At 42.9% G+C, this 24,288-nt stretch overlaps 1 protein-coding gene across 24 annotated transcripts in view; it reads left to right on the forward strand.

The window, feature by feature from the left end:
• KCNQ1 (potassium voltage-gated channel subfamily Q member 1) overlaps nt 1-24,288 on the forward strand; it is a 434,341-nt gene that overhangs the window by 164,640 nt on the left and 245,413 nt on the right. For 15 of the 24 annotated variants that reach the window (XM_064163209.1, XM_064163199.1, XM_064163194.1 and 12 more), the window contains exons 8-14: nt 72-167; nt 4,041-4,163; nt 5,293-5,434; nt 7,006-7,032; nt 9,562-9,627; nt 11,443-11,563; nt 11,965-12,000. In XM_064163209.1, coding sequence (XP_064019279.1) covers nt 72-167; nt 4,041-4,163; nt 5,293-5,434; nt 7,006-7,032; nt 9,562-9,627; nt 11,443-11,563; nt 11,965-12,000 — 611 coding nt within the window. The other 9 variants (XM_064163210.1, XM_064163207.1, XM_064163189.1 and 6 more) reach the window with 7 other exon arrangements.

Here is a 24,288-nt window from a genome sequence, read left to right on the forward strand (position 1 = left end):
AGCTTCTTCTGTGTGTTGTTTTTTTTTCTCCTTAAGAAAAAAAAAGATTGGTGTTTTTTTTCTTCCCACAGGGAATCCTTGGTTCAGGCTTTGCCCTAAAGGTACAACAGAAACAAAGACAGAAGCATTTCAACCGTCAGATTCCAGCTGCTGCCTCTCTCATACAGGTACTGAGTTCCTGCAGGTTGCACACTATCATTTCATTCCCTTTAGAGATAATTTTTTCCCAACATTCTTGGCAGTATTCCCATGCCCCATTTCCATTAAAAATTGTGTGGGAATTACAGATGCAAGTCTTAAATGTTTTGGGAAATCCTGCTTTTAATGTAAACTAATGAGCAGAAAAGTTCACTCTCAATTCTATGCAGCTTGTTTAATTCAATTAAAGCCAAGCATTAAACTTAAACCAATTGTTAAAACCAAAGCTGAAGGCTGTCCTGTGGTCATGGAACATCTTGCCTGGGGAGAATGTTGTGAAATATTATGCTTGCAGTAGTGAAAAACAGAGAGGAGGCTTCACGGAATCGCAGATACCTTCAGGTTGAAAAAGACCCTTAGGGTCACCAAGTCCAACCATTAACCCTGCTCTACGAGGTGCACCCTAAGACATATCCCCAAGCACCACATCCAGAATCACACAGAATGTCAGGGACTGGAAGGGACCTCAAAAGCTCATCCAGTCCAACCCTCTTGTCAGAGCAAGATTGTCTATACCAGATCACACAGGAATGTGTCCAAGTGGGTTTTGAGTATCTCCAATGAGGGAGACTCCACAGCCCCTCTGGGCAGCTTGTTTCAGTGTTCTGACACCCTCACAGGGAAAAAATTCATATGTTTAAATGAAGTTTCTTCCTATGCCTCAAATTCCACCTGCTGACCCTTGTCCAAATGACCTTTAAACTCATCCAGGGCTGATAACTCCACCACCTTCCTGAGCAGCCCATTCCATTGCCTGACCACTCTTGCTGGGAAAATTTTTTTCCTCATATCCAGTCTAAACCTACCCAGTCACAGCTTGAGGCCATTTCCTCTTGTTCTGTCACTATCATCTGTAAGAAGAGACCAGCACCAACATCTCCACAAAGTCCTTTCAGGTAGCTGTAGACAGCCTTGAGGTCTCCTCTCAGCCTTCTCTTCTTCAAACTAAACTTCTTGTGCAGTTGTACTTTCAAAAGTACAAATTGCTGCCTGTAATGACAAATGTCAGATACACTTACTATTCCTTGGAGAGCTTTAGGATTTTGTCTCAATGTTAAATAGGAAAATCTTCCCTGAGCTTTTCAGCTCCAGGGATAGGTGGCTGGGTGTGGTAGTTTGAGGGGTCCTAGGGCCCCCTTAAGCAAAACCATAGAGACAGAGGCCCATCCCAGGGGGGTGGACCTGCTCATCCCAGGATATTGTAGTATTGCTGTTCTATGCCCTGCTGAGACCTCATCCTGAATACTGTGTTCAGTTTTGGGCTCCCCAGTTTAAGAGGGACAGGGATCTGCTGGAGAGGGGACAGGGATCTGCTGGAGAGGGGACAGGGATCTGCTGGAGAGGGTCCAGCAGAAGGCTACGAGGACAATTAGGGGACAGGAGGGCATGGCTTATGAGGAGAGGCTGAGGGACCTGGGGCTGCTTAGCCTGGAGAAAAGAAGACTGAGAGGGGATTTGATCAATGTTTATAACTATCTGAGGGCTGGGGGTGAGGAGGGAGGGGACAGGCTCTGCTCACTGCTCCCTGGGATAGCACAAGGAGCAATGGATGGCAGCTGCAGCACAGGAGGTTCCAGCTCAACACAAGGGGGAACTTCTTTCCTGTAAGGGTCCCAGAGTACTGGAACAGGCTGCCCAGAGAGCTTGTGGAGTCTCCTTCTGTGGAGCCTTTGCAGGCCTGTCTGGATGTGTTCCTCTGTGACCTGTGCTAGATTGTGTGGCCCTGCTCTGGCAGGGGCCTTGGACTGGATCTCTTTGGGTCCCTTCCAACCCCTAACATTCTGTGACCCCAGTATCACAGCCTGCCTTGCTCTCTCCTCCCTTCTTTTCCCTGCCTTTCTTTCCCTTGCTTCTCTCTCAGAGCCGCACAAGCTCTGTCTCACAGCCCTGGGGGAGGTGGCTGGCAGGGACTGAGTCACTGAGGCCTTGCAGGCCCCAGCTGGCTGGGGCAGGGTGTGTGGGGGCGGCTCCGGCCTACCCTCGGGCTGGCTGGGGGCGGAAGGAGCGGAGGGTTCTAGAAGCCCAGCTTGGGCCTGCTGGGGTTTGTACCTATTCTGCCTGATTGCCTTGAGTAGATATGCTCTTCTCAAGAGGATTGCTCTTTAAACTTCCAGTCAGTGGGCAGTGTCCTTGGTCTTACTCCTAGAAAGGGGTCATAAGAGTCATTTCTGTCATGGGAGCTGCTGGAGAGGGCCCAGCAGAGGCCTGCGAGGATGATGAGGGGACTGGAGCACTGCCTGGTGAGGAGAGGCTGAGGGGCCTGGGGCTGTTCAGTCTGGAGAAAAAAGTCTTAGAGGGGATTTGATCAATGTTTATAACTATCTGAGGGCTGGGGGTCAGGAGGGGGGGGGCAGGCTCTGCTCACTGCTCCCTGTCAGAGGACCAGGAGCAATGGATGGAAGCTGCAGCACAGGAGGTTCCAGCTCAACACAAGAGGGAACTTTTTTTACTGTAAGGGTCCCAGAACACTGGCATAGCCTCCCCAGAAAGGTTGTGGAGTGTCCTTCTCTGGAGATTTTCTAGGCCTGTCTGGATGTGTTCCTGTGTGCCCTGGGCTAGATTGCATGGCCCTGCTCTGGCAGGGAGGTTGGTCTCGATGATCTCCTTGGGTCCCTTCCAACCCCTGACATCTGTGAGCCTGTCCACCAGTACCAGGTAAGCTTATGGCCCCGAACTGGGATGCTGAGATCCACAGGGGTTCTGCAAAATCAGGCTTTTATATAGGATAACACACAGGCAAAAAGATTTTTTTTCATCCCCTCTGTTTAAAAATGCAGTTTGGTGTCAGTAAGGTCAGTGAGATTTTATCCTTTACTCCAGTGGGGCCAGTGTTTTGCCCTGGGGAAGGACTGATACTGTTGCATTCTAGGTTTTCCCAGCATTTCCTCCCTTCCTCAGTGTTTACACATAGCTTTGGAATCACAGGGGTCAGATGGAAGTAACTGTAGCTGCACACCTAAGCTGCATCAGTTGTGTGTTCTCCTACGACTTACTTCTCTTGCTTCACGAGTGAATGTGGATTTCCAGGTCAGGCTTTTTATGGTAACAGTAGCTAACTGTGAACTTTATGCTTGGAACTGAACAGTCCCAGAGTTAATGTGAAAAAGATTTGAATTTAGGGTTCTGGTTATGGCCAGAGATTAGCTGAAAGCCTTCGAACTCGGTGTGTTTCCTTTGGACTGCGTGGTCAGAAGAAGGTGTGGGTTTGTGAAGAATGGATTTTTTTTTAGTGCTCCTGCTTGATTCTTTTGGGAAATCAACCACAAATTATTGGGAAGCCTGAGCCTGCATGTCTGGAATGTTGTACTTGGCCCCATCTGAAATGTTAAGGAGTGGAGAAAAGACACATTGCTGACTACCTGTTCTTAATAGTGGTGGTTATGATTTACTAATAGACTTGGACTTCTAAAGGCCAAAATTAATAAATGCTCTACAAATAACTTACAAAAAGATTATTCTTAAGGTCTATGGAGGAAACACAACTCACGACAACAGCTGAAATAAGTATTTTCTGTATTCCCTCATGTTTTCTTCTAGAGGCAAGTTGTTTCTTCCAGTTTCCTATTAACCATAGTGGGAATTCTTTGATGGTTGTCTGCTCCTTTCCTTACCAGCTACTCTCAGTTTTCCTCTGTCATTCTGCCTTGAAGTGTGTGTCTGTCCCTCCTGACTTGCCCAGTTCAAACCATGTGGTCTCTGTTTACTAAATAAAGATTTTAACCCATGTTGAGTTTGTTCCCAGAGAGGAATTTCAGGCATATTCTTAAATAATGAATGACCAACATGCTTCCTGGTGATTCCCATTGCATTCACTGTTCTGTTGCTTAAAACATTTGTTCTAGACTGCATGGAGGTGCTATGCAGCAGAAAACCCTGACTCCTCCACGTGGAAGATATACATTCGAAAACACACCAGGAATTATCATCTGATGTCACCCAGTCCAAAGCCAAAGAAATCAGTGATGGTACCAGTAACAAACATTTCTTATGGCAGTTGTTTAAAATGTTTAGATTGAATTTGTTTATTCTCTAGAGACTATTTGTTGTGGTGAGTTTGGGTTTTTTACAGATTATAGCTTAGTTTCAGAGTTTTATTTTCATTTCAGTTATGAGATTATTTTTTCTTTCAGTATACATACATTTTAAACTATCCTAAGTTGCTTCAGTTTCCAAACTTGATTTTGTTAATGGAACTGAGTTTGGAAAAGAGAAGAAACAAGAAGAAACTTGATTTTGTTAATGGAACTATGAGTTTGGAAAAGAGAGAAGAAACTCGGGCACCATCAATCAGTAACTTCCTGATTGCAAGCAAAGGAAAAATACTTCCGTCATTGGTGATTGGTAGGAGAGAAGGACTGAGTTTGGGTTTTGGCTCCTGGTTAACCACTGGTGCTGTTGTGTAAGCAAAGGGTGGGGAGGGGAATCAAATTCCAAAAGAATAAATTGTGTTGTAAAAAAAAATAAATCAACACAACAAAACTACTTCTTCCAGCTCTAGATTTTGTGACTGTCTGAGCTCCTGTGGTAAAGACATCTTGTGCCTGCATATGGCAGTGTTTTCACAGCAACTGATTCTATAGGTTAAGAACAGTTTTGTTTAAAAAACAGCAACAAAAAAACTTTGTCAGTGTCTTTAGAGTATGTAGTAGTCTATCCTCTCTATGGAACAAGTCTCAAGCTGGAAAGAGAGAATGAGCAAAATTCTTCTGTAGTAACCCAGGTTCATCTGAGTTCAGCAGGAGTCTGTCCCTTTGCTTATTGCTGAAGGTTGGATTTATTGTATCCATAAAATGTTAAAGACACTGTAGAATAGTTTGATTTATATAAATTGTTACAGAGCAAGCAGATTTTTTTTTTTTACTGCTGACAAGGGATTTGTTAATGGCAATGTGCAGAGTTCTAGTCTTAGCTGGTTTTGGTGGGGTGGAGGCAGTCTTACTGGGAAACACTCAGTGCAACCTCATGAGAATGTGACCAGTCAGGGACTTTAGACTGGTTATAGCACTTTGGGGACTGCTTTATTAATGAAGATTTTACTGAAGAGACAGGTAAATGTGGCTTGGTTTGAGTCATGTAATGTGTGTGCCCTTCTAGGTTAAAAAGAAGAAGTTTAAGTTGGAGAAGGACAACAGCCCTTCTTCTCCAGACAGGATGTTAACTGTGCCACACATCACTTACGACCACGTGACGGAAGACAGGAAGCCTGATTTCACTTTTGATACCTATGAAAATTCTGGTAAGAAATTCCATTATAAAATGCCAATAAACTGCAATGGCTTCTATGGGTGATTTACACCTGGGTCCTCCTGACTAGCAGTAGGAGACAGGATGAGGACAGGACAAGCTTATGTCACTCTAAAACAATAATGCTTTGTTTTCTGGCTGTATGAGATTCAACCATTCAACCAACCTGGTGGACAGCAAGTTCTCCATGGGACAGCAGTATGCCTTTGTGGCCAAGAAGGCCAATGGCATCCTGGGATACACCAAGAAAAGTGTGTCCAGGAGGTCTAGTGAGGTTCTTCTCCCTCTCTACTCTGCCCTAGTGAGACCACACCTCACACTAGATCAGGTTGCTTGGAGCTACATCCAGCCTGTCCTTAAAGACCTCCAGGGATGGGGCTTCCACCAGCTTCCAGAGCAGCCTGTGTTACAGTGTCTCACCACCCTCATGGTGAAGAACTTCTTCCTAACATCAAATCTGAATCTACCCATTTCTAGTTTTGCTCCATTCCCTCCCAGTCCTATCACTACCTGACACCCTAACAAGTCCCTTAGCAACTTTTTGTAGCCAACTTCAGGTACTGCAAGGCTACAGTGAGGTCTCTTTGGAGCCTTCTCTTCTCGAGACTGAGCAGCCCCAACTCTCTAAGTCTGTCTCCATAAGAGAGCAGCTCCAGCCCTCTGATCATCCTCGTGGCCCTTTTCTGGACATGCCATCATGTGCCCCTGCCATCTACTCAGTGGAGTAGGCTATGAAGTACTTAAGATAAATGTAGGTTTGTCTGTGTTAACTGTCACTGTGTAAGATGGTACAGTATGAGGAAAAAGAAGAAAGCAGTTTGGTAGTCCTTTAATAGCTCAAGTTCCAGTTGCTTTAGCTGTAATGAACTTCCAAAATAACTCTGAGTTTACAATGTGGCTTTTTAACAAATGTACTTTTATTAGAAGTTTTTAATGTGTATTGCCAAAATTTTGGCAGCAAGAATGAGGCTTAGTTTTTAAAGTGTGTTTTACTGATTATAGATAACTTAAGTACTTGGGGTTTTCCTCCTCAGAAATTTTGGCTGGCCTGATTAAACTTAATGACCTTTAAAATAGGAGCAATGTGGGCTGGCAGCTGCACTACTTGAACTCAAGCAGAAATTCTCACCTTTCATGTACTTTTTTTGGTACACTTCTGTCTTGTTTTGTTCTGTTCTGTATCATCCATGCTTTTCCACTCTTTCCTGACCTCTCTTAACGAATGATTGCCAATCCCATCTAGTGGTGGAAATGACATAGCTGTTAAAAGGTGGACAAGCACTGAGTTTAATCTGTCTCGGGCTTTGAGTACAGATACCTTTCTTCAAAGCAATTTGAATGGAGAAATGCTTAGAGCTGTCAAGTCTCACTTTTTGTCACTAAATATTAAAGTAGATCAGAGGTCAATATGATTTTCAGGCTGCTTTTTGCTATTATCACTTCAGAAATCAGCTCTTTAGGTTTCAAAAAAAGGATTTGCTTTAATTTCTTCTGACACTTTTTTTCTTTCTTTTTCTTTTGTAATCTGTGCTCTGCTCTCTCTAAACTGTTACAAGTACACAGGACAAAAAGGAATGTTAAAATTGCTTGGTAAGTTGAGGAAAGTAATTCTCTGTGTGGCATGCTGACTTATGATAGTGTAATGTTTGCAGTGCTGCTTTTGTGTGCCTAGTGCCACAAGAAATCCTTTGTAGACAAGGAGGTCTAGGCAAAAATGTGCATTTTCATACTTGTGATCACAACTGCACTCATTTATAGAACTGGATGATCTCTGGTTTTGTTCTTACAACTGCAAATTGTTATATAACCAACAGAAAAAAGAGAATTCTACTTTATGAATCCCATAGTTATCTGAGTTGAACAAGCAGAACATGTCTAAACAAATAAATTGGGGTGGAAGGAAAATGTCCAGATTTGACCTCCAATATTGTGCATTCTGAAACACCTGCATCTGTTTCTGTGAAAATGCTCTCTGGATATTTGTGAGCAGATGGGGATCCATAAATTAAATCATTTATTTTACTGTTTGTCTGGATTCTGTGATCCCTTAAGCAGCCATGTAGTTCTGTGATGTTTCTAATGTGCTTGCTTAGGCACTTTCTTAACAATTGAGTGTTCCCCAATGACTCCAGGATTAGAGCTAGGGCTAGGCAAAGAAACCTCTGTGATTTAGTGAGAGCACTGCAAGCCCCCAGTAAGTTTTCTGCTCTGCATCCAATGAAGACAACAGAGACTTATTTTCAGCGACCAAATGCAAGGATGCTCTCTCTTGGATGAATTTGTCTGAATACAAGGTTCAGTTTCTCCTCTGAACCCACATAGAACCCTGGTCAGTTCAGGTGGTAAAATACCAGCAAACAAATGAAGTCTCCTTGCCTTCACCTGACCAATCCTTGATTTGGCTGTTTTTCAGTTTCCACTTTTCTTCTGTATTCCAAGCAGTGCATCTCTGTTGAGGGGGAGCACGGTGGAACAAGCTCAGCAACATCTCAAGGGCCATGAAGTCACCTGTTTCACATGAACAAAGAATTACTTCATCTTGGGGAAGCATCAGAAGAGCTTTGGCAGCTACCATGAGCTCAGTTTCTCTTTCTTAGCCAAGCAGTGTGAGCTCAGTGGACCTGGAAGGTTACCTAACACTGTTTTCAGTGACTGAAAGAAATAAAGAGGAGATAGTTAAATTGTACTTAGTAGGATTAATAGGATTAGCTACACAGAAGACTGAAGTTGCCAGGGCAAAAGCTCAGAAACAAGAAATTAGGAACCACAAGACTAAAAGATGCAAATTCAGCTGTAATTAGACCCTCAGAGAACCTCTGGTCACATCCATATGCTGCTTTCTCTTATTGATGAAATTTCAGTTCTCTTTTTGGGCTGCCCACTTATTTTTGAGCCTTCAAGCTCCTGATCTCCCACATGGCTTGCTTGTCAGTATCATTGTGCAACCAGATTGCCACCTCCTTTGCTTCCCTCCTTCCTCTTGGCATCATCAGCTGAGCAAGGACCCAAGACCCATGGCTGCAGTGTGCCTAGCACTGGCAGAGCACTTGCAAAATGAGTGGTTTATAAGATTTAACTCCCAATACATTTATCTTTTGATAGTTGGGATTTTTTTTCCCTCTTTCTACAAAAGTAAGGCAACACTTTTGAAAAATATCATTCTGTGCTGCTGTGGGTGTCCATGAGCATTTCTTCATAAAGTAGTTACTGAAAGGATATTCATAAGAACTGAACAAAGTATAAAGGTTACATTTTTGCTGAGTCTCCTTCTCATGATTGTCTCCTTTTGCTTGCCCAAAGCTTTTCCCCAAGAAATGCAGCTTAAGGCAAGCATTTGGTTTAAACAGTTCAAGTGAGCAACTTCAAATGCTTGGTGTGAGATCACAGAATTAGAATTGTTTTGCTTGTAAAAGACATTTTGAAGGCCATTAAGTGTAGCACTGCCAGGTCACCACTAAACCATGTCCCTGAGCACCGCATCCACGTGGCTTTCAAATCCTTCCAGAGATGGGCACTCCACCACTGCCCTGGGCAGCCTGTCCCAGGGTTCAGCAGCCCTTTTGAGGAAAAAAATGTTCCTCATATCCAACCTAAATCTCCCCTGGTGCAACTTGAGGCTGTTTTGCTGTCCTATCACTTGTCACATGGGAAAGGAGACCAACCTTCACCTGGCTCCAATGTCCTTTCAAGTAGTTGTAGTGAGTAAGAAAGTCTCCTTTGTGCTGGGCAGCTTCAAACCTGAGTGTCAGCACTCGTCCTTTGATCTGACAGCACTGTAATCTGAGCAAGAGCTGGCTACACCATTAACTGGAGCAAGAAGGGCCTGAGCCATGTGAGGTAGCACACTTTGGAAAGGGAAACACTTGGGGAGACCCCAAAGTGGGGAAGGAAGGGGCAAACACACAGATTGCTGGGGCTGGTATGTAGGGAGGACTATCTTGCCATGAAGAATGCGCTTGAAGAGGCAGCAATGCCTCCTGTAGTGGTAATTTAATATTCAACTAACACACTAAATCTCCTTGGCTGCCTGTCTGGAGCTTGTTTGTTTGTTCTGTTTTATTTTATTTCCCCCATCCCTTCTCCTATCTCTATTTCATGTGCATCTTTACTCTAACTCAGATTGTCACCGCTCCTGGCCATCCTTTTCTGCAGACCAGCAGTCTCCCAGCACTCCTTCCTCTCCAGGTAAAGCTCATAATATTTCATTGCTCCATCACCTTTATTCATTCCTACATCATTGCAATGCTCTGTCTGCAGTTGCCTGCCATGGGTTTTAAAGAAAGCACTGACACGTCAGGAGAATTTCCAGTTTGGAAAGTTCTTCAGGTTGTAAATTGCAAATGTTTAAATTAATACTAAATTAAATTAATACTAAATACATTAATTAAAACTCAGATTATTTCCACCATAACCCAGGCTGGTTTGAGTTAACCCCCAGTTCTTCTTCTCTGCAGTGAGCATGGGCATCTTCAGCTAGAGATGAGGTTGTTCAGGGACCCAACCAACCTGACCTGAAATGGTTCCAGAATAGTCAGAAATTGTGTTTTGAAGCAGGGAGTCTGATTTCTGCCACTTCAAAGCCTGTGCAGCCTGTGCTAGATTCTATGATCCTGCTCTGGCAGAGGGGTTGGACTCAGTGATCTCCAGAGGTCCCTTACAACCCCTAACATCCTGTGATCCTGTGAAAGCCATGCTTGGTTCAGCATCACCAGTTGGATAGTCATGCCTCTAACCACAGTTGCTACTGAACCCATCAAAATCAGAGAAAATAAAGCTTAGGGACCCCTAAATTACAGTAAATATATTTTGCTATACCTGATTCCTATTTTTTTCCTCTAATTACCCATTGAATATAAGCTTCTGAAGCTTTCTTTTCCTCTCTCTAGCCTGCCTACATAGAAATTCAGTGCAGAAACCTGTGCCAAGTGCACAGATAAAGATTTCTATGGGGAGGTATCAGAGTCTGAAATCTGTGACTTCTACAGTATTTGTTTTTGTTTTATTCTCTATAAAATTCATTTATGGTCACGTATAAATGACTTTTTTAACTGCAAATTTTGTGACTTCTCTAGCATATGTTAAGACCATGCTGGAAAAAAAAGCCACTTGGGGTTCTTTATGTTGGAGTTTGAGTTTAAAAGTGAAATCTGTAACACTGCCTAATGCCTTGGATGTGTGAAGGGGTTGGTATACAGATGAATTTGCTAGTAGAAGCTTTCAATATCTGAAGTTTTTGTGAAATGGCCTTTCCACTAAGGAATTCTCTTTGCATGAACTAAGTATCTTGCCACCAGTCTCATGTCTAGGCTCAAAGATGAGGTGTCCTTGTGCCTTAGGACTGGGAAGCAGTAGACTTGCTCACACAGTGTGTGGAAGGGGCAGACTGCTCCCTGAGAAAATGTCTGGGTTCCTTTGTGGATCTAGGCCTGGCTTCTTGATCTTAGTCACAGTAATTGCCCAACCCCCTCCCAAAAAAAAACCCCAAACCAAAAAACCCAAACCAAATATTTCAAGCTGAAACACTGAGTAGAGATATGATAAGGACCTGGTCTTGTCATTGACTTGCCTTCATACACTTCTGCTGCAGAGTGATGGTCCTTGAGTGTTGTACAGTTAAGTTTTACAGTGCATGAAGCTGTTTGTGCTATAGATGCTCTACATTTTATTGTATGAAGGCCACAAAGGGAAAATTAAAAAGGAAAAAAATAGCTTATAATTTTCACTAGAAGTTGAAATTCTTTGGGTAGAAGAAAAATTAAAAAGGAAAAAAAAAAAAGCTTTAAATCTTCACCAGAAGTTGAAATTGTTTGGGTAGAAGAAGAGTTAAAACTTCACTTTTCTTGAACTCTTTGTTGTGTGCAGTCTTTTTTTTTGGTAGTAACTTGTGTTTCAAATATTCTGTAAAAAACATAGTGTTTCAGAGGTCCAAACAAGTGGCAGAGCTCTCTCAACAGAGCCCAAAGCTATTGCTTTAACTGTTACCTGCATGTTTCCTCACAGTGAAGAAAAGCCCCGCGTTTTTAGACGTGAACACAGGACCCTTCATCAGGACCAACAGCTTTGCCGATGAGCTTGACCTGGAGGGTGAGACGCTGCTGACCCCAATAACTCACATCTCACAGTAAGTCAAGGCTATGGGGTTATGTGGTAGTTGACTTAGACAAGAGAAGCCTGTTCAGGTGGGAGGAGTTGAAACTGGGAAGTGATAGAGGCTATCTCAGCTGTTTGTCTCCAACCCTTTTTTTTTACCTTGAAGTCAGTGTACACTCTTCTGAGCTCCAGTAAATCTTCATGTTGACCCAAAGGAAAGTTCACTTGGCTGTGACGCAAGGCTTTAGTTTTGAGCTAATGTCTCTGGGCAGCTGGTGCTTGATAGCCTCAAGATTTTCACGTGGAGACAGCATGTGGGAGTTAGTTGCCTGCTGAGAATTATGTTGCTCCCTCCACCGTTTTCCAGTGGAATACCTGTAAAGTGCAAATATTAAAATGCTCTTTATGAAATAACCAGCCTTTCCATTTCAGCAGCACCTTCCCTAATGGTCTGCACTGGAAACAAAGGTCTGTTTTGATCTTTATTACTGCTTTATGGCATATAAAAATGATCTGAAATAGGTCTGTCTCTGACACTTTGCTGAGGACTTCTTTTTTTTTCCTTATAAAACAAAATCTTCCACATCTCTTATGCTAAAATCTTACCTCCAGGCTCTCAAATTGTTCTAAAACATTGAGGATTGCAGAAGACTTTTGCTCAAATATTCTGGCCATTGTTTAATTCAAGACTCCTGATAAATGCTTGTTATCTACCATGAAAATTCTTGACATACTTGTGTTTCTGAGGTACAAAACACACAGAAATTCCTGCTGCCATTTTTCCAGGCCTGCTTCCTATGCAGCATAAAGAGCAGAGAAGCACAAAATGTACTTCTGGTAGCCACTTCAGAAGGGCATTTTAAAAACAAAAGTAGGATTGAGGGGAGTCTTTCCCATCTCCAGACAAAAAGGCTTACATTTTCAGTTGGGTGACCTAAAATGGGCACACATTTCTAGGTGGAGGATTTGAGAGACTTGCATTCTGCGAGATTTTAGTGCTACAAGCAGGAGGAGGAAGTCATAAATTTCCTCAAGCCTTAGACAAGAACAACGGAGCAGCAAAACCAGATCTAGAAGTTTCCACCTGGCTGTTTTTAAACCTTAATGTACCACAACACTGCAAGACTTCCTTAAGAGAGATAAGCTTTGTGCTTGGAGGTTTTGTTATGGTTTTTAGGTTTGGAAATGATTTTGTTATTTCTTCTTGTCACCTTCATTGTTTCATTTCAAGTAAGGGAGGTGCTCCATCACTTTGAAGTCCAACCTGTTTAGCAACTGATGGTTTTGTTTTCAGTGAAGTACTTGTGGGAGACCTTGAGGATATAGGTGATGTGTATCAGCTGAAGAATAGTACCAAATGAACACCTTCATCATTTAGTAGCTTACATTTTTCTCTTTTACTTCCTTGTTTGTTGGTTGTTTTTTTTTTTTGTTCTAACTTCTGTTGAACTCTCCCTAGACTGTTGTAGATCATGAGCAATTGTCCCTGTATATGGTTTGAATTGAGTCTCTGCTAGGGTGGAAGAAACTGGAAGTAATTTCAAGAATTGAAATTTAGATTCCAAACTGGATAAATAGAATTGAATGCAAAATTAGATATGATATTAATTGAAAGATGTCTCTTTATATACAATTTACTTTATATACAATTTCATACACAGCCTGAACTGATGCCAGGTCAGCCTTTTAGACATAAGAGTTTGGCAAAAAAAATTGGTGTAAACCCTGTGTTTTGTAATGTCATCACCTGGACTACTGGCTTTCAGGTGACAGATATTCCAGAATAGTTGGAAAGATATTTCAATGTTGTTTGTGCTGTTGGGTTGGGTATTCTGCTTGCATTTGGGGTAGCTGAACAGTGAGGTGCTGTGCAAGTGTCACTGGGTGCCTGTGAGGCTGGATGCTGGAGATTAGTCAATCCCCATGAATTATTTAGACAAGTATTTCTTTTTCATGCTTCATTTCCGAGTCCTAAGGAGTAAATATTGATGAGCTGGTGGCACATGTTACTAGGACCTGCATGCTAGATGTGTGGGAAGAGAATTAAAGATCCAATTTAGGATTGTGCAATAAATATCTCTCTCTCTTTCTGTGTTCAAAGCCACTGACTAATTTTCTGTGTAATGAAAGTGGTTACTCGTTGCAGATCCATGTCTATGTGTGCTTTTAATCCAAGCTTGAAGGTTCTGCATTGCCTAAGAGAAGCAAGGATGAATTATTTTGCTCTAATGTCCCCACTTGTTGAAGCATTTATTTATTATTACCTTAAAGCCATGACATACGCAGTGTGATTGCTCAGGATTTGTTGGTAAGGGAATAAGCAACCATGTACAAGTCTCAACTCAAGTGCTTAACAAATACACAGCATCAGCTATGAAAACAAATGCATATGGAAAAGTCAAAATTGCAAGTATATCTGGTTTCAGGTCTTAAAAGCAGTTTATACTCTATCAGAGGAACAGAAGCATGAAGAGAGTTTAAGAAGTGGAAATGTAATGTAAAACACTTGATGTAAGGATGGTTGGATTTGAGATTCATAGAACTGTTGCCTGGCCAACTACATGCTTAGTGCAACATCTGAATTAGCTTATCCATAAACCACAGAGGGGTGACTCCAGAATAAACATTAATTTTTGTAGGTCATAAATACCTGAGTAAATATTACAGTTAATTGGAGACATCCAGCTGGAAAATGACTTTTAGCTGACAATCTGAAAAAACATTTCCCTTTGACAGGTAATGTAAATCTGGCAGAAGTGTAGGTACCTCCCATCTTACTGGCAGGCAAACACCTGGCATCCTTGTGGCATTAAAAACCAGTGAGGCTAAGTTTGTTTCCTCACTTGCATTAGGTCATGGAAAGGAAATGCCATCTTTCAGCCCTTATGACAAAGGGCTTTAGGCTTCTAGACCTGGAGTCTCCCTTAAATAGACTTTCAATGTCACGCTTGTTTAGGCAAAAAAGTGATGCTCTTTTTGTCAATGTCAATTGTAATATCTGAAGGGCACCTGCAGGAAGGCTTGGGAAGGGCTGATTAAAAGGCCTTGTAGTGATAGAATGAGGGGCAATGTCTGGAAACTGGAGCAGGGCAGGTTTAGGTTGGACATCAGGAAGAAGTTCTTTCCAATGAGACTGGTTAAATACTGGAACAGGTTGCCCAGAGATTTGATTGAGGTCCTGGGCAGCCTGATCTAGGTGGAGGTGTCCATGCTGACTTCAGGGAGGTTGATTAAAATGACCTTTCCAACCTGATGCAATCGGTGAATCCAAATGTAGGTAAATGCTGTCAGTGCATTTAGTGGGACTGGTTTTATGCCTAACAAAAAATACACACGTGGAGTATTTTGCAGGACATACTTCTGGCTGTATTTTAAGTTTTGAAATTAAATGTTATACTAAATGCAGCTGTATTTCTGTGGGGTTAGAGATGGGAAATCTTTCCCATGAAAAGATTACTGTGGCAGTTAATTGTTTGTCACTGCCACTTTGAGGAAATAAAAATAACAAAAGCACTTTGAGACCTGATGTTTGAGCAGGGAATTGATTAAAATACCATTGGGAAAACCCCAGATTTGAGCAGGTGCCTGCAGAAATACAGAATGAGGTAGCAGTGCATGGAAGAGTGACTGCACTTCTATGTGAGAAGTCAGAAGATGTAGGGAAGCAGAAGCTGCAGATGCAAGCAGAGCAATCTGTAATTAGCTGGGTTGAATCTCACCTCTCAGATGGGCTGTAGTGGCTTGAAGACTGCAGTACACAGTGTGGTGTGTGAGCAAAGCTTTGGTGCCTCAGTGGTTTGTTTAATGGTGGTTAGGGTCTGTTCTGCTGTAAAAGTGAAATGGGTCACTAGATGGGAGCAGTACCACACCTCTCCTTTGGGCTTCTTGCTGTTCCTTCTCTCTAATGCCTGTGTTTCTTATTGTCTCTTCTACCTTTGCACTTCATTGGGTCTTTTGTTCTATGTGCATTTTAAAGCAGTGAAAAATCGATGCTGCCTGTAGCTGATCCTCAGCTACCAAGAGAATCTTTCCTGGTGTTCATGATTGTGTCATTTTAGTACCTTTTTAAACTTTACATTTGGCATTAGCTGAAGGAGCAAAAGAAATCAACCAAGCTTCTGACCATACAAATAGAGGGGAAGAGGGAGAAATGGAGAAATGGATGGAGCCAGCCTCTTCCTGGTGATGCCCAGTGACAGGACAAGGAGCAATGGGTGGAATTTGAGGCAAAGGAGATTCCATGTGCAGCTGAGGAAGAATTTTTTCACCATGAGGGTGACAGAGCACTGGGACAGGCTGCCCAGGGAGGTTGTGGAGTCTCCCTCTCTGGAGATACTCAAGAACCATCTGAATGTGTTCCAATGTGATCTGCTCTAGGTGATCCTGCTCTGGCAGGGGGATTGGACCAGATGATCTTTCAAGGTCCCTTCCAGCCCTTGACATTCTATGAACTGAGCTAGAAGGGGACAGAAGAGAATAATGAAGAACTCTAATACATATTTATATAAATACTTCTTATCTCTAAAGACCTTCGAAAAGAGCTCTGTGTTCTCCATGGCATCAGAAATGCTCCTGGCTCCAAAATAAGTTCATGTCATTATTCCTGTAGCTTCCCATTCTCATTGTTCAGCTGTTCCTTATGCAGTGCTTTTTAAAATCAGTTCCAGTGTGTACATTTTGGGTATTTCTGCTTCTTCCTAAGTAATTTTTTTTCAGAGAAACACCAGCTCTTAGCATATTGTAAATGTAGTGCAGAAATTGAGGCACAAATCAAAGGCCATCTCTGGATCTAAGATCTTTCCATATAAAAAGCAGCTCATATTTTCTCAGTTTAAAGAGCCTGGGCAGCCTCTTGAACAGCTTATACCTAGCTCTGTCACCTTGAGTATCTCACCAAAAGGGTTCTCGTTGCCACAAGACTTTGTAACCAGTATTTTCCTATGCAGATTGCTGGCGCAGTTCTTGATCTTTAAGCTGTAAATATGGAATTAGTTCATATGCATCCTTCTTTCTAATTTGTTTTGAAAGAATTACTGTGGATCCAGCTGGCTTCAGGGAATGTACTTCTTGCTGTAAGCAAACATTTGTGATCCTTTTATTGTCTGTATGGTCTAAATAACAATACTTCTTGATGTTTTGATGAGTCTTCTCCACATGCTTCATGTACCTCTTTATCGAGGTGTTGAAAATACATTTCATTAGTTAAAGATTTGGTTTGTCAGTATAAATGTGAAATAATTGTTCAATGGAGGCTTTCTTGCATTGCCACACTGCTGTGATCTTAGATTGAATGCAGTTGGCTCACACATACAAAAAAAAGGCACGAGATTAAAACCAAAAAGCTTTTTCTGTTGTTAAGTGTATTTCCACCCTGAAAAAATTCTGTGTTTTGACATCAACTTTATCTGATCTGCTGGAGAGCAGTGAAGGAGGAAAGGACCTGGGAGAGGTCCTAGTGGATGGAAGGTTGACCGTGAGCTAGCAGTGTGCTCTTGTGGCCAAGAAGGCCTATGCTGTCCTGAGGTGGATTAGAAGGGCCAAGAAGGCTGATGCCTTCCTGAGGTGGATTAGAAGGGCTGTGGTTAGTGGTCTTGAGAGATTCTCCTCACCATGTACTCTGCCCTAATGAGGTCACATCTGAAATATTGTGTCCAGTTCTGGGCCCCTCAGTTCAAGAAGGATCTCAGAGAAATGCTTGAAAGAGTCCAGTGCAGAGCCACAGAAATGGTGAAGGAGGTGGAACATCTTTCTTAGGAGGAGAGCCTGAGGGAGCTGGGGCTCTGCAGCTTGGAGGGAAGGAACCTGAGGGGTGACCTCATGCATGTTTATAAATGTGTAAAGGGTGAGTGCCAGGAGGCTGGAGCCAGGCTCTGCTCAGTGATGCCCGATGACAGGACAAGGGGCAATGGTGGAAGCTGAGGCTTAGGAAGTTCCATGGAAACAGGAGGACTATTTTCCCTGTGAGGGTGGCATAACACTGGAACAGGCTGCTCAGGGGGATTGTGGATCTTTTCTCTCTGGAGATACTCAAAACCCGCCTGGATGTGTTTCTGTGTGATCTGCTATAGGTGATCCTGCTCTGGCAGGGGGGTTGGATCTTTTGAGGTCACTTCTAGCCCCTGGCATTCTGTGACCTCCATCAGTGTCCCAGGTGTGGAGGAGAGAGGGATTGTGTTGGGAGAAAATGGGAAGCTCCAATGGTGGAGGTGTTTTTAAAATCATTTTTTCTTTGTTAAACAGCATGATAGATGGAATAATTAATTTTAGTGCCTTTTAGTAATCTCCAGATTAAGAGGAATTGATAACAGATGGATCTGAGTGATTGAAATGAATGCTCTTGGACATTCTGAAGTGGAATTGAAACAATCAACAGAAAGTGCTGGTAAACTTCAAGTGCAGTCAGTGTCCATGGTGCTGCAGTTACCTCTGGCTTTTCTTGGCAATACTGTTTTCTTTCTTTATTTCTCTAAGATTTTTATTAAGTGTTCTGTGTTTTAATTACCAGCATAAATCTGCTGCCATGAGGTATTACCACATTGCCTGGAACAAACAGTGCTGAATGTGTTTTATAGCCATCTTGTCTCTGTTGGATTGCCAGTGAGTGGAATCCCCTTTGCTTTGATTTGCTGGCTCATACTGTAGAAGATTACTGCTTTTATCTTCCTCTTCTGCACCAAAATGACCCTCTGAAGTCTGAGCAAATATTTCTTTTTCACTCTGGAGTGGCCAGCTGTTAAGGGCTGACTTCTGCAGTCACAAGTATTCTCTCTGAAACACTGCTAACAGTATTTCAAACTTGATTTGTCTGGGGTCCATGTTGTCATTAATGATAGGAGAATAGCAGCAATAGCAACTGTATGTGAGGACATGCTTGAGTTAAGGACAGAGATTAACATTTAAACATCACTGGTTCCTGTGCTGCTATTGCTGTCATTCCCTTAACTCACAGCAGGAAAGCCTTCAGTGCTTGCTGTGTGCTGGGCAGCATCCCCTCACCATTCAGCACATTTCAGTATGCCATCAGACTCCCTTAGGAATGATGCTTGCAATCCCTACTGATATAATAGTGTGCTGAAAAAAGGAGGTCTGTTTCTCTGAGTGATTCCTTTTGATATGGAAGTCTCATCTCCTGTGTTTTCAGTATAAATTGGCCATAGAAACCAACTCTAGAACTATGCATGTATCAAGAATTTAATTATTCTCATCTATTCAACTACATTGTGCCACTTGAGGATGTGAAATGTCCCCAGATCTGGTTTGACAAGCAAATGGGAAAGTTCCCTTTTCGGAAGGAAACTCCAGAGAGACACTGTAATGATTCTGGTATTATTGTCCCATTCTGTTTTCTCACTGCAGGTTGCATGGGAGGGGAAAGAACCATGGCAATCCAGTCCCAAATATGATTAATCCTTCTCTACTTTGCCCTAGTGAGGCCCCATCTGGAATAGTGCATCCAGTTCATGGCTCCCCAGTTCAAAAGGGACAGGAATCTGCTGGAGAGTCCAATGTAGGGCTACAAGGATGATGAAGGGACTTAGAGCACAGCCTGATGAGGAAAGGCTGAGAGACCTGAGGCTATATCTAGCCTGGAGAGGAGAAGACTGAGAAGGGAAATAATAAATGTTTATAAGTGTCTGAGGGCTGGGGGTCTGGAAGGAAGGGACAGGGACATCTTCTGCTTACTTGTGCCCTAAGATAAGACAAGGGGCAGTGGATGGAAACTGCAGCACAGGAAGTTCTGCTTCAGTATGAGGAAGAACTTCTTTACTGTAAGGGTCACAGAGCACTGGAACAGGCTGCTCGGAGAGATTGTGGAATCTCCTCCTCTGCAGACTGTCAAGACCTATCTGAATGCATCCCTGTGAAACCTGCACTAGATTCTATGGTCCTGCTCTGGCAGAAGGGTTGAATTCCATAATCTCCAAGGATCCCTTCCAACCCCTAGCATCCTGTGACCCTTCAGAGAGCAATGATCCATGCAGCATAGTTATCAAAAAGGACTCAAAGCATCTTTAAGTAAATAAATTACTAGTTTGCTACAAAGTCCCAGTTTTACTGGCTGCCAAGCTTGCCTGCAGCTTGTGGGCTACATGGCTGTAGCAAAGAAGGACACCAGCAAGCTCATCTTTGAAATGTTGGATGGCGAATGTGCATTTCAGTATGCTCATCATACTTCATAAGAACTTTATTTGTGGCTTACAGGCACTGATACCACCTTAGAACTCTGCCAAAATAGCTTGGCATACCTACTGTAGCACTGAGCTCACATTACCAGTGACTCAATGTTCCTGCAAAACCTGCCCTGCACCTGAGGACTGCAGCAGCCACTGCTGTGCTGAGACAGATGTGATTCCTTGTTTCCAGGTGCTGTTGCTCCGTGTACATTTAATCTGTCATCCCATGCCTAAACGGGAAGCTCTTTGAGTAGGGCAGTGCTGTTCTGTGTTTGTACAGTATCTAACAGCACATGAACTATTGCAGTGTTCTACATCCAATGGCTGCTACAGAGCTGGCTAAAGGTGGACTGAGTGTGTCTGCCATGATACAGGCTGTTATCGATAATCTTATGCTTTATAGATGGATTACCTGAGATGAGCTGAAAGAGTTGGGCAGATCTTCACAGTGTCTGATTTCACCCTCGCCACTGCAGGAACGAAGCTAGCGCCGACAGCACAATGAGTAATGTGGTCACCATCTGTGCCAAGTGCTTACTCTTTTATCTTTAGGGAGAATTTCTTGTGTGCTGTGGTGGGTGGTTGTTTTTGCCCTAGATTAGATAGAGTGTGTAGTTTACATCTATAGATCTGAAGACCAGAAGGGATAATTAGATCATGTCCTTTGATCTCATGACAGACAGGCTGTAGCTCTGTGTGAAGTTGAATGCAGTGTTGCTGGGCTGTGTTCTTAATAATAGCAAAAACACAATAAAAGAATTGAATTTCAGGAGCTTAGGAGGTGAACAGGTGAAAAATTCAGGCAGGAACCTACAGTCTACAGTGTCATTGCTCCTTTTATTTCATCTTTCTATCTATGTAGTTGTTGGAGAGGGAAGAGCTACCATATGCTGCCGCTGCTGTTTGTTAAAAGACAGTACTTGACAAGTATGGTTTGTGTTAGAGTTTATGATCCTATATAAAATAATATTCTCATGATCTTTTTTCACTACAAATTGTCACCAATGTATTCAAGCACAGTGTAAAATTAGTCCTTGGCCAGCTAACCTAACTGACATAGTATAAAAGTAAGGTCGACTTTTCCTAGGGTGCAAAGTCTAGGCAGAAGCTAAGATAGCTTAGCTATTTCTTTTGTGTTGCAGATGAACGATGCATTCCTTGGTCTCCAAGTGCTGGTTTACATCTTGATTGATGTTCAGTAATTAAAACAGACTCCAGCTGCTGAGTGATTCAGAAGTACAGGGCTTCTATGCTGTAAAAACAACAAGCAACTCCCCACTTACTAACTTTTATCATTGTTTGCTTTAGGCACCACGCAGAATAGTTAGAGTAAAAACTTTTTCTGAGGGGAAGGGGAAACAATAACTATGCCCCACTTTTACTTAGCATTAAACCCCCCTCAAAGGGGAGGCAATAACTATGCCCCACTTTTACCCAGCATTAAACCCTTCTCACATTTATGATCATTCAGAATTAAAATTCAAAACATTAATTAACATTTTCTTTCTCTAACGAGGATAGAGGGTGGCTTTGCTTTTTGTTTAGGCATGATGGATATCCTAAAAGAAGTTGTAGTAGTTTATAATGTAGGTGCTTCTTCTATTGGGAGTTATTTCATCTAATAAATGAGATGGAAATTTTGTCCACTGGTTTGTTAATTATATGAGAAATAATAGCAAAATATTCATTGCAAAGTTGTAAAGTTTAATGCTCATAAATAGCAATTAAAGTATCATCCCTCAAAATCTATGGGCAGCATTACACAGAATCACAGAATGTTAAGCCTAGGAAGGGGCCTTGAAAGAGAATCCAGTCCAACTTCCCAGCCTGGGCAGGATCACCTAGGCAGGTCATACAGGAACACATCAAGGCAGGTTTTGAATGTCTTCAGAGAGGAGACTCTATAACCATTCTGGGCAGCCTGTTCAGGGCTCTGTCAGCCTCACAGTGAAAAAGTTTTTACTTATATTCAGATGGAATCCTCTCTGCTCCAGCTTGCACCCAGTGCCCCTTGTCCTATCATTGAACATCACTGTGCAGAGCCTGAATCTATCCTCCCCACACTGCCCTTTGCGTCTTTATAAACATGAATGAAGTCACCCCTCAGTCTCTTCTTCAAACTAATGAGACCCTGCTGCCTTAGTCTCTCCTCACAAGGGAGATGTTCCACTTCCTTCATCATCTTTGTGGCTTTGTTCTGGCCTCTTTCAAGCAGTTCCCTGAGGTCTTTCTTGAACTGAGGGGCCCAGAACTGGACACAGTATTCCAGATGGCCATGCAGACTGCATATATGACGCTCCATCGGTGTAGCAAAGACACCTGAGTTTGGCCAGGGCCCAGTTCAGGATTAATGTAGTATTCTCCTCTTGATGTACTTCTCTGAAAAGTCTTTTACTGCATGGAGACATGAAGGAGTTTCTCCTGCAGCTGCTCTTTCTGATTGCTGGTGATAATGTTCCTCTGAAGCTAGTCAAGTATCCTTAATACCCTACTGATGTAGCAGTGTGGAAGGTTTTATCTGAAACCAGATCCAAGGCAGAGCTGTGAGGTAGGGAGCTCTACACATCACAGATGCCTGGCCTTGAGAGAGGGTTGTTGGGAGGCTCTCTGTCAGCAAAGGGTTCATGGAGCTGTTGACCGGAATTTGCTGTCTCCATGTGACTGGAAGGACTGAAAATAGCTGTGATTTCACTCCTTGTCTCAGAGACCTTCCATCATTGCCATGTGCAGAAGTGTATGTTGTGTTTTGCTCACTGCAGGAAGTTAAACTGGGAAAAGCTGAAGTGTTTTCATTGTGTTGCAGAGAAAACCTTCAATATCTCCCAGCAGTTGTCAGTTTGTTAAGGAGCTAAAGCTAACACCTGACCTGTTGCTCATGGTTGTGTTTTGGTCTTTGTTTTTCTCAGGTTCCTGCATCACACCCATTTCTGTGGTTACTGAGTGTCTCTTGGGATAAAAATCAACACAGAAGCCAGTCAGTGCTATGTCCTGTTACACCTCTGCCTCTCCCTTTCCCAAGATGATGTGTTTTTTCCCCAAAGTGATGTGTTTGTGCTTGGTTTTCACCCTTTTTCTCTGCATGCAAGTCATAGAACCATAGAATTGCCAGAGCTGGAAGAGACCTCAAGGATCATCTAGTTCCAACCCTCCTGCCACGGGCAGAGTCACCTCATACTTGATCAGGTTGCTCAGAACCACATCCAGTCTGGCCTTAAAAACTTCCAGGGATAAGGCTTCACCACCTCCCTGGGCAACCTGTTCCACGGCCTCACCACCCTCATGGTGAAGAACGTCTTCCTAACATCCAGTCTGAATCTACCCACTTCTAGTTTTGCATCATTCCCACTAGTCCTTTCACTACCTGACACCCTAAAAAGTCCCTCATCAGTTTTCCTGTAGGCCCCTCAAGATACTGGAAGGCTACAGTGAGGTCTTCTTGGAGCCTTCTCGTCTCCAGACTGAATAGCCCCAACTCTCTCAGTCCATCTCCATAGCAGAGCAGTGCCAGCCCTCTGATCATCCTTGTGACTCTTCTCTGAACATGTTCCAGCATGTCCAGACCTTTCCCATAATAGGAGCTCCAGAACTGGATGCAGTACTCCAGGTGGGGTCTCACCAGAGTGGAGTAGAGGAGCAGAATCCGCCCCCTGGCCCTGCTGGCCACACTTCTCCTCATGCAGCCCAGGATCTGGTTGGCTTTCCGGGCTGCAAGTGCACACTGCTGGCTCATGTTGAGCTTCTCATCCACCAGCATCCCTAAGTCCCTCTCCCCAGGGCTGCTTTCAAGCCTGTCACTGCCCAGCCTGTATTGGTGCTTGGGATTGTCCCAACCCAGGTGCAGGACCTTGCGCTTGGTCTTGTCAAAAAGACCAAAAAAATGTCAAAAGGGAAATGGATCAGAAAGTGGTAACTGTTTTGCCAGTCTATCTTCATCTCCTTTGGTCCAGGACCTGTCTCACAGCCAAGTCCCATCTTCTGTGCAGCCAAGGGTTGCTGGAACAGAAATCATAGAATGCTTTGGGTTGGAAGGGACCTTTAAAGGTCATCTAGTCCACAGAATAAGGAATGCAGAGGAAATAGGAAGTCAGGAACAGATGTTATAAAACTTCATCCATGGTCTAGCTGTGATAAATACACAAAAAAGTTGAAGGGCCAGTAATTAGTCTTTTTATTCTTGAAACACCTCAACATGTGTGGGCTTTGTGAGAAATGTCTTTATTCAGAAAGTAAGGTGAAGATGTGCCTATGAACTTTGTCCTGGAGGATTTGCACTGTGCTGGCTGGTGTGTGTGTGGAGCCTGTGCTGAGCACTGTGAGCTGTACAAGATGTAGCTGTGCTTGAGTCCTAAAATGGCTGCTGGGATAATAAATAATGGAGGGATGCAACCACACTGTGTGTGATCTTCAGTGAGTTTAGGAAGTGTTCTCAGTCCATCTGCTTTTTATTTTAGAAACCTAATCCAGTCCTGTCTATATACAACTCTCAGATATGAATTTGGAATGCGTTCTTGTCCACACCCTTTGTTACACTCTAGAATCTTGATCTTTTATATATATATAATTTTTTTTTCATGTGAAAAAA

The sequence above is a fragment of the Pogoniulus pusillus genome, chromosome 24 (assembly GCF_015220805.1).
Source record: "Pogoniulus pusillus isolate bPogPus1 chromosome 24, bPogPus1.pri, whole genome shotgun sequence".
Classification (NCBI taxonomy): domain Eukaryota; kingdom Metazoa; phylum Chordata; class Aves; order Piciformes; family Lybiidae; genus Pogoniulus; species Pogoniulus pusillus.